This window comes from Melospiza melodia, chromosome 5 (genome assembly GCF_035770615.1).
Source record: "Melospiza melodia melodia isolate bMelMel2 chromosome 5, bMelMel2.pri, whole genome shotgun sequence".
Lineage (NCBI taxonomy): Eukaryota > Metazoa > Chordata > Aves > Passeriformes > Passerellidae > Melospiza > Melospiza melodia.
This window is the reverse complement of record NC_086198.1, coordinates 28,191,241-28,204,465: the sequence shown is the minus strand read 5'-3', so window position 1 is coordinate 28,204,465 and position 13,225 is coordinate 28,191,241. Positions and strand designations below refer to the sequence as shown.

Sequence of the window (13,225 nt, the reverse complement as noted above, 5' to 3'; positions counted from 1 at the left end):
CCAGTCAAATATGTAGCAAGATGCCACTACTACAATGAGGAGCTGCATTTTGCCAACCAAAGTTTAAAAAATACTGAAACTGCCCAATGCTTTTCTGAAAAACTTCCAATAAAAGTGAACAAGGCAGGAACATATACTTCAGGATGGTTTCTGTTTTTTCTGTTCTCCCTCTTAAGTTTTCACTTCATCTGTGTTACTTGGTCATGCTGCTGTAAGCACTTCATTAATAGCCCCATCAGGCAGCAGCATTTCTTGCAACACTAACAAAAGTGGTTTCTCCACACTGACAATAGAGTGGATGGAATCAATGAAGAGCTGCCCCTTTTATGCACAGTGTTGTTTTTTTTTAATGGGCTTACAAAATGAAAATGTAGATATTTTAATTTATTTTTTCTACTTTGGTTTCCCACATCAGTATCAACACATTTGTATGAGTTGGAGGCAAACTCCTTGCTGAACCAAGACTGATGTCATGAGAACATTCCTATTTTAGGAGTTTGCAGAGACACAGATCATGGCAATCATGCCATTGGTGTGCTCTGCAAGTCTGACTACGTAGCCCACTCTTGTGCTTGAAGAATATACATATCAAGCCCTCCCCCAAAAAAATCTATGTCAGTGCTCTCATACAGGAAAAATTTTGAGCTTTTCCATCTTTCTTCCTCAAAGGCTGGCATATGACTGTTCAGTCTACCTTGAATATTGCCTCTGAGTAACAATACATGGCAGGAACAGCTTACAATCAGCTTCCTTATCAGAGGAGCTGAAACAGCCTCTTCCTAACCCTTTCCTGTTCTTTACCCACTTGGCTGTTTTGGGCTTCCTTCTGAGCTAAAACTGAACGCACATCTCACCCATGGCCACTACAGCTGAAAATCCCATTAGCTGCAGTGTGATCTGTGGACACACTGGTGGGGGGGAGGAGGAGAGGAGATAGAAGCAGTTGAGGAAATACAGTTCTGGTTCAGAGGGAAGATCCAGCATACCTGAATAACTCATTTCTAATGGGAGCTTTCCAGAAAACCCCACACAACTAAAGCTGACTTTCAAGAGCAGCCAGAAACCAGCTTTCTCTGTAGCTACAAAAGAAACCAGAAACCCTTACCTTCCCACCCCACATATAAAAATGAGTTTTGTTTTTCTCCTTATGTGGTCTAGTTAGTAGTTTGGGAACAAACCTGTACCTTGGAGGAGCAAGTGAAGAAGGTGACTTTTCAACAACCTGTTTTGTTCACAAAGACAAAGAGGAGAGGGGGAGGAAAGGTTAGCTCAGAACTCAGAACAATGCAACAAGTGGTGATGTTTAAAGGGAAGTCTGTGTGCCTAGTGTATAAAACAGCTAAAACCGACTTGGTCGTCACCACTCTCTTCACTATCACTGAGCTGCAGGTCGTCCTGGAGCATTCTGAAAGACAACCAGAAGATAAATATCAGCCAAGGCAGACACATTTTGAAGCAGCAGGCAGTGATAAAGATTTGGTTTGTACTTGCCAAAGCAAAACAACCTCCCCCATCTTTTCTGAACATTTGGCATGCTCAATCTACTAAACCGTATCATTACTTGAAATGAATGGTTAAAATGTTTTACTTTTTTTTTTTTTTTTTTTTACCGGTACAGTAAGAGACTGTCATGCTGTCAGCCTGCACTGGGTTCCCAAGGGACAGAAAGCATCAGGAGTACCAGGAAATGTGCAAGTTCACACACTCTGCTCTCAGGACTGTGAATTTTTCTTCTGTCCCAGGGGTTCTCATTCTGCTGCCCAAGTCTCCTATCACACATGTGTAAGTCAATGCCAAGGTCAGGCCTATCTCCCATCTCCTCTCTACTCAAGGAACTCCATTCTCCTGCACATTTCAGCAGTACTGCTGTCAAGCAGTTCAGATACTCAGAGCAGTTTACAAGAGGAGAGGCGTGAGCTCTGTTTCACTATTGCTAGAGAAGAGAGCAGGCTGCCCACAAACATTTCCAAAAGCATCATTTAGTCCTGTGGCTGCAGGTGGTAACTACCGTTTGCAATTTTTAATTAAAATGCTGGAAGGGAAGGAGAGGAATTCAAAGCTCTCCCAGATTGTTATCCCCCTCTCTGGCAATTGTGCCAAATCATCCCAAAGGAGTTGAAAAATAGGCAGGTAAAACCTGGCTATTCAAAAGTATAGTTATTCAAATCTTGAAACTAGCTGGCAATTGACTCCTCAACCCAGATTATTATTCAAGTGTCCTTCCAAAAATGGGATCAAAAGCTTGGGAGCTGAGATAGAGATTTTAATCAATCAGGACAAAACTTGACTCTGCTTATTTCAACCTGATTTCAAACAAAGGGCTTTCTGTGAAAAATTTTTTTGCGGCCAAAAAAGAAAAATAGGACTCTGACCCCTCATGACAACATGTTTTATAGCAAGAAAATAACTATAAATGATCCCCAGTAAACCACATCACCCTGGAAAAAGGGGGAGAAATTAGGAAAAAGTCGTTGCTTTCTTTGTTCATTTTGACTGCCATTCCCCTGTGATCTACCCTCCACTGCCTCATTTCCTCACACACCTTCTCACTGGAAATCACCTCTTGCCTCTTCATTTAGAGTAAACACTGAAGGGAAGCACTATGAGACACCACCTTGGAAAAGGAGAGCTCCAAATTTCCTACAGAAGGCAGACAGCCTGCAGCAATCCTGCACGAGCCAGCTCTGCTGTGGGCCAGAGCCAGAGCTCACTGCCAGACAGATGAGGCACAGAAATGAAAAAAGAACAGTGACAGCACAGGCACTCTCCAAATTCCAGGCAGTTTGGCTAACCATCTACTGGTATCTCAGTGAATCCTTTTTATTTTCTTTTACAGCTCCTAGGGGGAAGGAGTCCTTCAAAGATGGTAGTGAAGAAACTTTCAGGGATGCTAAAACATGCTGAAAGGTTTTAAGTTTGGTTTTGGGGTGTTCTTTGTTTTTTTTAGTTTTGTTCCGTTTTATTCTGCTTTAAGAATTGTGGACTAAAGACTTACTTAATTTAGAGGTAAGAGGATAATCACAGAATCATAGAATGGTTTGGGTTGGAAGAGACCTTAGAGATCATTTAGTTGCAAACCCCTGCTGTGGACAGGGACATGCAAAGACACTACCTAGATCTCTTTAAATCTGATTTAACTGCTTGTAAAAAAAAAAGTCTACCTTTTCTACATGAGCTGCTAGTAAATAAAATACATCAGCAGAAAAGAACACTGCGACTTCTTATGCTCTATTTGGGATCAAGGAAGAACTCAAACTTCAAGTCATACTCGTGCAATGGTAGAAAAAGCCAGTTTCCACAAAACAAGATTTTGACAAATTGTTAAATAGCCTAGTTAAAGAAAATAAATCTGCCTTAATAATTTTAATGCCCTAGTTAGCTCAAGAATAATAGATGCCAAGGTTTCATTTGCAGGACCTGTTCATTTGCAACTTATGTACACACCATTAATCTCCCTAAAGCTATTTAAAAAGAGTTCTTTTAGTGAGAGAAGCGGCACTAAAATTATTATCACTTGCCAAACAACCTCACTGAAAGCACAGGCTGGTCCCTCCCTGCTAGCCAGGTTAAAGATGCATCACCAAGAATGAGCTGGCATGTCTCCTTTTCAAAGAAGGGCTGCTTCCATTCCAGCATTGCCAGGTGCAAACTTCAGGGCTGCATTCAAGAATGAAATCCATCTGGGAAATCCCTGCACGCTCTGAAAAGCTGAATGCTTAATTTGGGCACACAGATGCCCTGGGATTTCATCTTCTAATTAACCAGCACAATCACTGTTTGTTTTCAGGCAGCTACACTTTGCAACACAAGCTACTCCAGGCAGCTGAATTTTCAGACAGTCACGTGTGCTTTGAACAGCACAGAAAGCCAAGCCTGTTGTGCCAGAGAAAACAAACACAGAAAAGAAGGGATGGATCACTTCAATGGGAAGATGTAGAAGAAATCCTCAGGCAAACTTCACTCAGACACAAACCCAGGCCACCCTGTTCCTCCTGCTTCCACTGCCTTTGCCAACCATGGGCTCACACATCCCTTGTGAATGAGCACTGGCTCTGAAGTGCCAAGGACACTGAGCAGAGAAGGGATCAGGGCTAAGGACAGAGCTCCATACCATGCTAAATTTACAATTCTGGCCCTGTGGGCTAAGGAAGGAGTCCCTTCCAATTCCTGTCTGTAGGAAAAGTCTCTTCTCTCTCTGCTGCCTTGACAACTGACTAAAGGGCTAAAGGGATTTTTACAAGCAGCTGTGAACTGAAATAATGATGACGGTCATAGGGTAGCTGGGGAGGAAGGCAGAGCCTGGAGCAGTTGGAACTACTAGTTTTAGTAGTGCAATGAAAATTTTCAGACATCATTGAGGAGGAACAAACTGGGGTGGATGAAAGTGAAGCAAAATAAGGAAGAGATTAAAGGAGTAGGTGACTGCTCAGCAAGACACTATCCCATACTCCCAGCAAGTGAGGGCTCCTCTGCATTATGCTAGAACAGTAAGAAAAGGATGTTTAACAGACCCTACAGGGCTTAAGTGAAAAATTCTACAATCTCAGCCAAGATGGAGACATGGTTTTGCTCTTACTTCTGACTAGCCCAGTTTGTTTGGTTTTTAATTAAATGATTTGTGATAAGGAAAAGGCAAACAAGTGGAGTAAGCATTGTAGTCTGTACTTTGCAGCCTTCCATGGAAAAACATATCATGGAGTAACAAGATCTTTATGTATCATATGAACTGACAGACATTTAAATTTAATGGTTCAGCAAGTGCCTTGCACACAGACCCCTGAGCCTTCCAGACATGGAAAGATTTCTGTTTGTTACTGAGGGCTCCGAGCCTAGCAATGCTGCATTTGGCCAAGTAAATCCTGAAAGATTAACGTCAGCCCACACAAAACTGCTTTCAAGCAACTTCTGTAATTAACCTAATTAACAGATAACCACTTTCACCTACAAGGACAGCACCAAGTTATTTATCTACTTTTTTTTTTTCTCAAACTTCAGCCCTGTTTTTTATAGTTCTTGTAGGTGTAGCTTTACTAGCCCTCTCTATTGTCAAAACAATATCCAGGATCAATCGCATTCAGTCTGAACCTTTTGAAATTTATGTCAGTTGGATGCATTATTGTAGGTTGAACAGCACAAAATTGTGATGTTAAATAGCCACAGATAAAAAGAACAAAATACCTTTAATCTGGTGCATTAATAGTTGGGCTTTTTCTTCAGTTTTGTTTTGGTTTTTACACAGTCATTGTAATCATGATAAGTACACTTGACATCATCAGGTTAAGAGTTGGACTGGGTGATCTTAAAGGTCTTTTCCAACCTAAATGATTCTATGATTCCATCATGAAACAATAATGTTTCTATTGGTGAAAATTCCCTGCATTGCAAGTTTGCTAAGAAAAATCAGACTGATAAAACTGTAATCTTCAGAAACATCGAGTAACCCAAAATTTAGTTCTTTCCAGGTTCTTTAATTAACTGCACAGTAGAGATGTGGGCAGGTCTGGTTACTTACGATGTTCTTGGCTGAGAACCTGGCAACGTTTCTGAAGGTGCTCCATACTGCTCTGGAAATCAAAAATGAATAGGTTGGGTTTGTTTGCCTCCTTTGTAGCCTATTTTATCTTATGTTCTCTGAGCATCAGATTACACTCATCACTTTCTTCTAGAACATAATTGTCATCAGATTATTCATCATTCCAAATGGGATTTTCTAATGAAATAACAGCTGCCTTAAAGCCTAGGTAATGAATGTACACAATCTCTTATGCCATTTCTAAATTCATCACTGTTCAACACAGCACAGGAAATCACACCTCTTCATCAACGTCAATCAATTGACATGTCATGTATAACACACAGCACACAAAACTATCTGTCAATAAACATATTGTGTGTGTTTCCTTTGGCTATCTACTTACTCTGATCCTTTGCTACAGATCCTTCAGGTTGCAATTCCTAGGGAAAAAAGACAAAGTGCAAATTGAGAACAAAATAAATGAGCTCTCTCATAAGAGTTGTGTACTGATGATTTGTTTTCCATGTGTCACTTTACTGTAATAAACATTTTAGCTAGCTTGTCAAAGTGTCCAATAGTCTAAGCTGGCCTGACATAGCTTAGCATCGACAGAAATCATAACATGCTATTGTCACCAAAAACTGGTTTTTAGCACATTAGGGGTATGTGCATTCTTGAAGAAGTATTTTAAAATTTCATAAGACCTGCCAAGCACATCTGTTTAACACAGTCAGCAAATATTTCTATTGACAAAAAGATAAAATATATTTTGTGCTTCAGCAGAGATACTTAAAATGTCTCAGAAAAGTAGTTGTATTTGAAGACCACAATTACAACAAATGTCTAAGTTGCTGAAGCACTTTTTATTCACCCCCATTGTGCTTTAATTTATCTGACTATTTCTGAAGGTAATGCCCCCTAACAGCCCTTATTTATAGAAGGGGGACAAAATTGGATGGAAACACATGCAAGAGCCAGAAAGCTCTCTTCTAGTTTATCAAAAGTCCTGGAAGAAAGAGGGTATCTTACCTTTGTAGGGAATGGAAATTTTGAAGGCTCTGCTTTAGTAGGTGTGTTAAGAGCTGTCAGGGGAGGTGGCCAAGAGCGGGTCATTTCCTGGAAAGAGATTGAGAGAAGCAGCTATCAGGAGCTTCGCTGATAGGCACAGAGATTTGGATCTACCTATTCATGCATTTGGGCACGTTTCCCCATGGTTGCTACAAAAATAGTGATATGCATTACTAGCAGGCCAGAACACAGGATATGCCTGGTGAAACACAAAAAGATGCCAGATTTCTAGGAGGAGTCCTTGTGGTGCAACCCCAACCAGCACAGAGTAGCCAGTGGGCACCTGCATGCAGCTCCCCTCCAACTCAAACACTGCCCCAAGAGCAGCTTCTGGAGAGCTATCAAGGCATCAGGATTTTGCAACCTCAAGCAACTGCACAGGAAGTGAATTGCAGAAACCAAACTGTTCCACCAGGACTTCAGCATCTCAGAACAGAATGTGACATCAAGGAACACTCTCCTCAGGATCCAGGGCATTTTCACACTGTGCACAGGGAAGGGATTCAGCCACAGCCTGTGCTACTCACAGAGACAATTCTGACACAAGGTTACAGCATCAGACTTGGCTTTGCTCTGCATGAGCAGACTAGAATTACAGTGAGGGAGCAGCAGTGCCATGCACAGGCAGGTGAAAAGGACACAGGGGTGTTCCTGCTCAGAGCCACACTGCTGGGGCTGGCAGCACAGACACGAGGCAGCTTCTCCAGAGCCTTTGGAGGAAGGGCACCTGGGAATGGCAAACCACTGACTTGATGCAGGAGCAGCTCTGGCTGTCTCGGATGACTTGTCAGTCTTGAACTGCACCAGACTGTATTATGCTAAGGTACTGATAGAAAGACTGATCTTACAACTCCAGCTGTATTCAAGGCTGACTCTTATCTCTACTTCTCCTCAGCACACCCCAAAACTAGTGACAGCTACATCTGCTGAGTGAACAGAAGCAGAGAGGTATCTTTTCCCCAACCATTACCTTAAGGCATACAAAATCTAAGCAAAGACAGAGATCTATTATTTAAGAGTACCTACCCTCAAAATTTCTTCAATGGACTGCACATCAATGGGGTTGGTTTGCTGTAAGAAGAAAGAGAGAAGCAGCATGAATTTGCTTGGGTTTTTTACCAACTGACATGAGATAGGCACACACTCAGTGAACATTTGCTTACCAACAGCTCAATAAATTTCATGGAAGCCCCTCAGTAACAAAATGCTAGTAAGGATTAAAATCCCCATCAGAAGGACAGTTAATAATGCACTTCTAAAATGTCTCATTTTCAAGTCCTGGCCAGAGGTGACTGCAGAGTCCACCAGAACACTCTGCCTGGAATGAGGTAAAATGACTCAAGCAATGCCACCAATGGCAAATGGTATTTGCAAAGCTGCAGTTGGTAAATGGAAAAGGGAGCATCACAGGACTTTTGGTGTTGAATAAAGCTGAAACCAGTCTGACTCATCAATCCCAAAGTTAAACATACTGATAGTGAGATAAAGATGTGGTAGACCTGGTAAAATACTTGATAAAGGAACAAACATTCTACTGATACTACCAATAACTTATCTAAAGCTGCTCAGCTGACACAGCTGGCCTGAAGAGATCTGACAATCAATCACTCGATACTATAAAAGCCCAGTCCCAAATTTTAATGGCAGGGTCTTCTGATGTATCCTTTCTCAGAGGGTATGTTTGCTTCCTCACACTGATGTGCTCCAGACATGGGGAACACCACTTCCCTTCCACACATCAGCTTCTCTTCTACTAACAAGGCATGTGTTTTTAAAGTATCTGTCACTTACATGTCCTTTCCTAAGTGATACCATTAAAGGAGGCCGAAACAGAAAACAACCAAAGAGCTGAGTAGCTGTGATAAGCAAAATGCACACCAGATCAGTTTCTTGTCTATAAACAAGAAATTCTATGGAGGTGTTCAGTCATCAGAGTAATTGCTGAAAGGGAAAGGCCAGGAAGAATTTATTCACATTTAAGAAAGTGGACAGTGAGCTACAATGCCCAACCAGAAGGATCTTCCCTAGAAAAGAGTAAAGAGCAATGCAAGCAAACACTTCAATAAAGTCCAAAACTGTCATCCTTGGCCCTTTCACAGGAAGTCCACTCATCTGTTTCCCACATGCTGCACTATTTACATTGGAAGGAGAAAAGGAGATGAGGAATGCCTTTTCCTTGCAACCTCATTTGTCTGAGTCTACATAAAGCTCTCATTGAAGCAGTGCTCATTTAACAAAGCCTTGAATTTCTTCAGAAAATCACACAGGGAGAGCTGCTTCTGACCTTACACACCCAAACAAATGAAAGCTGAGGCATGGCCAGATTAGTCACACCAATGAAAGCAAGGCCTGCAGATGTGTCCCACAGCAGGCAGGAGGAGGGGACAGGGAGGGCAAACTGCAAGGAACTACCACATGGCAAGAGACTGCAACGCTTCATAACTCATGGTGCCAAAAAAGGCACCCCATTTCCTCTTTTTATTCTCAGCAGGCTTAACCCAGTAGCTCAGCCTAGTTTACTTCTTAATTCAGTAAGTGGTGAACAGCAGACATGTTCACTTGCATCCTCCTGTGCAAAATGCTTCAGAAACTCCTGAGAAATCCCATGATAACACCATAGAAATAAACTTCCCATGAAACTGGTAAGAAATAAAGATCCTGCCTGGACAAAGTATTTCAAAACTCTCTCTATAACAGATTGATTGCAACAAACCAAAGTCAGTTTACTTCACCCATTTCAGAAACTTAAGTTTTATGAGGTGACAAGTGATGACAGAGTGGAATGCAATTAACCTGAGAATAAGAGAATATCTGCAACAGCCAGTCTGGGCCTCTCTTATCCTTGCCAAACAACCCACATCCCCCTTCCTGGAGTTCTTTCTGATGAGCCTAAAAAGACTTTGACATTGATACAGGTTTACATACACAGAGTATTTATAGTTCAATTGTCAGGAGGATTTATCATAACCCCCAAGGGTTCAGCAATGGGTTCTTCACAGGTCCAGGGGCTCAGCAGAAACCACTTTCTTCCTCATGGCTCAAAATTTAAAGGAAAACAAACACAGACCACTGAACAAGCACCACACAAGTCTGCATCAGCAGCATAAGGACCTCTGTTTTTGTTGGGGTTTTTAGGACACCATAATCAAATATATGGTGAAATGATTGCTCTAGAGATTTCAGTCACAGATTATTTGGAACAAGCACAGGGTCAAAACCACACCAAAACTGGTCAGAGTCAGCTGACTGCACAGGGGTTGTGCTCTCAGGTAGGACTGTGACTGTCCCTGTCCCCCAAACCTGTGGGGCACACCCCCTTTCCCTCCATCCCAGCTCCAGGGACTGAGGACACTTCATCTTTTACAAATCTATCCAGTGCCTGAAGGAGCTGGGCTTTTCTGCATCCTGAATATTTTTCCCCCTTTTGTTTGTTGGGCTTTTTTTCCTTCAAGTCACGTCTTGGCTGCGTTTCAGCTTGTTAAACCACTAAACCACCATTAAACCACAATTACCACCCAGCAGCAAGGGGTGTCCTTGTCAGCTCTAAGAGAAGGGTTCAGGGGAAAGGAGAAATGCAATGCTGCTGCAGGAAGAGCTACAAAGCCATAAAGCCAACGAAATCCCTGAAAGGAGCTCAGCTCCACTGAGGACTGTGGGTGTGGGAGACCAAATATTCCACATTGCTGTCTATCCCTGCTAGCTCTTTTACAGCCTTTCCTGGGAACACTGTAACGTGCAGACAGACAACTCCAGTTAAGCCTGGTGCATATTTGGTGTCTGACACTGACATCTGTACAATCCCCAGCTTGGATTTCCTTATGCCACATCCACACTCTTGCAGTTTGGGAATGACACAGGCCCCTCCAAACATCGCTTACAAAATATTTTGATGGCTGTGATCAAGCACAATCATGGGACATCCAGAATTTTTGGCTTGCTGGGTTTGATATGGTGTTTTAGAGCCAATGTTCCCAACCAAACTGATGCTGTACTTCTATAACAGCTAGTTCCTGCAGCAATAATACTAATTTAATTACTAATAATATTAATAAGAATACTGATTTAAAAGTAAAAAAAGGAAAACAGCCCCTGAAGGATTCATTACTACTTTGATTGTGAACTGAAAAGGACTTCAGGCCAAAATAATTTCAAGCATCTACACAAACATAAGAAGCCCTAGAAGTTACTTGAGGAATTAGTCTGTCTTTACTACAACAGGCATGCAGAAATGCACAGGTGCACATACCCACAAAAGAAGAGAGGGAGCTCTTAATTTAGAAAACAATTTAAAATCTGCACAGGCACTCAATTCACACTGCATAGCAAGTGTGTGATGAAACTCTCAGAAATACTTCCATGTCCTCTCCTCATGAGCAATTCCAAAATTCACACACTGTCATGAACTCATGCCCCGAGCCTTGCTCTGCTCTGTTAGGGAATAAATAAGGAAATCAGGATAATAAACTAAAAATCAAACCCAAACTAAACTGCCTAAGGAACCACCAGGCACACAAAAGAGATGCCCCACTGGCCATGATATTTTCTGGGCCATAGATGCTTAAAAGAAGAAGCAGTGGTTGATTTGAGGTTTTTTGGGTTTTTTTTTTTTTTTTGTAATGAAGATGGGGTAAGAGAGCTTCTAAGGTTATTTCTTTTTTAAAAGATATTCCATTAAAAATAACAGCACACATTTTCATCCCACTCTGTCACATGTGCCAAGTGGAGCTGAAGGACCGTATGGCTCTCGTGTGTGCAAGAAGGGGGCTGAGGCTTTCTCCCTGGTCTTTAAATAGCTTGCCTCAGGAGGAGGCTGTGCCAGAAGAGTTTCAAGCAAGATGTCAGAAAAAATCACCTTTCAGAGAGAGCTGGCCATGCATTATTTCAGAAGCCACCGTGTGACACCGCTGAGATGTGTGGGCTCAGACAAGGCCAGGGGCAGTCAGAGCACACAGAGTGTGCAAGGACAGGGACAGGAGGTCTGGAGCAGGCATTAGCTGGAATGGATACAGGCAGCCTCTCAGGCAAGTGTTAAGGTGTCACAGACCTTTCTGTTCCTTCTCATCTCTGTAATTTCCACCCCACTGCTCATCCCTGCTATTTGCAAGGCTCTGCTGTCACAGCCCATTTGGAGCTGCCCCCTGACATCCTGTGCACAAACAAGCCCCTTGTTTCTCCATCTCCATCTTAAGTGAAACTGGTGCTGCAGGTACCCAGGCAGCGCAGGAGAGGAAGGGCTACAGCACGAGTGCATTCCTGGTATCTCCTCCTAATTAAAACTGAAATGTATGTGTGTACAGCTCAAGCATGCCAGCTCTTTGCCTGATCTCAGACTGAGTTATTAGCACCAACAAAACCCAAGCAAGTGGTGCAGCAACAATGAGAAAAGCCAATTATGAGTTCCATGCCCTTCATTCTGCTGTCAGGTTTTCTTTGTTTCCTAATGAGAGCTTTGCCCCTGCTACTATCAGCAGAGAAGGTTGCCAGCTCTCAAAACCCAAACAAACAAACCAATCACATTTTCAGCTGCTTCCCATTTAATACCATGCTTTAATATATTTGAATAAGATTATCTAATTTTAAATTTATTTTTTCCTGTACACTGCACAGTCATTGCAGCTTGAACGCAGTGAAGACCACAAAACTGCATACGTCACTGCATGAAGGTTTAATTTGAAAACAACAGGCAGGACAAAAATCAGACTGAAACCTACCATCTTGTCCTCACTTCACCCATCTGTGCTCAGCCAGTCAGAGCAGGAGATGTTGCACATTAGATGCCTTCTCCTCCTCGCACACAAGTCACGCTAGTGATATCAAGCCACTTACTCTCCAAAGCAACTTCCCACCTGGATTTCTGTGCAGTTAAAAATCCATCCTCTCTGCGCTACAGACAGATGCAAGATGGACACACACAGGGCATGTTTCCAAAATGACCCAGCCAACAAGAGACAAGGCATATTTTAACCAAGCCTCTACTAATCCTGATGATGAATGCAATAATGTTCTGCCATGTATTGAAAGAGGCTGCCAAAGCTTGAAGTTCAAACCATATTGTTGATTGACACAAATACATAAACATGAAAATTCATAAAGGCTTTCACACACTATCTTGAGGAACACCAGACACCAAGCAGATTCTCTGCCAAGGCTATTTAAGTGTTCCATATCACAGAACATAAGCCCTACAACTATTTTCATTTTACAAATCTGTAACACCTCCTATATTGTACCCAATATTTGCTAGAAAATAATTGCTAAATAACACATAACTAGAAAACAATAATTTATAAACCTTTATGAAGTAGGTATTTTAGATTATGAGAAAAAGACAAAGAAAAGTTGTCCTGCAATCAATGTATGCTTTGCTACCAGCAAATTTTCTGGTAGCAAATTTTCTGGTAGCTTTTAGCATGTGTGCTGGAAAACACACATGTCCACCCTGGTATTTTCCCATGTGCACTAACCCAGTCCATGGCCTCGTATTACCCGAGCTATGGATCAGGGCTATTTTAATTGCTTGTAGCTAAATGGATTGGAAACAATAGAAAATTACTTGGTTTTGAAGCACATCCTGGTGAAACTTAGTAACCACAACAGCTCCCTGAGGCATAAAACCACACTTTCACTTCCAGCCCAATGATT

At 42.0% G+C, this 13,225-nt stretch overlaps 1 protein-coding gene across 2 annotated transcripts in view; it reads right to left on the bottom strand.

Annotated features, from left to right (window-relative positions):
• Positions 1–13,225, bottom strand: part of AFF1 (ALF transcription elongation factor 1) — a 67,187-nt gene that overhangs the window by 16,770 nt on the left and 37,192 nt on the right. The window contains exons 4-9 of one of the 2 annotated variants that reach the window (XM_063156707.1): positions 7,610–7,654; positions 6,545–6,631; positions 5,919–5,955; positions 5,513–5,564; positions 1,351–1,405; positions 1,179–1,222 (exon numbers count right to left, since the gene is read on the bottom strand). In XM_063156707.1, coding sequence (XP_063012777.1) covers positions 1,179–1,222; positions 1,351–1,405; positions 5,513–5,564; positions 5,919–5,955; positions 6,545–6,631; positions 7,610–7,654 — 320 coding nt within the window. The remainder of the gene's footprint in view (positions 1–1,178; positions 1,223–1,350; positions 1,406–5,512; positions 5,565–5,918; positions 5,956–6,544; positions 6,632–7,609; positions 7,655–13,225) is intronic. The other variant, XM_063156708.1, reaches the window with a different exon arrangement.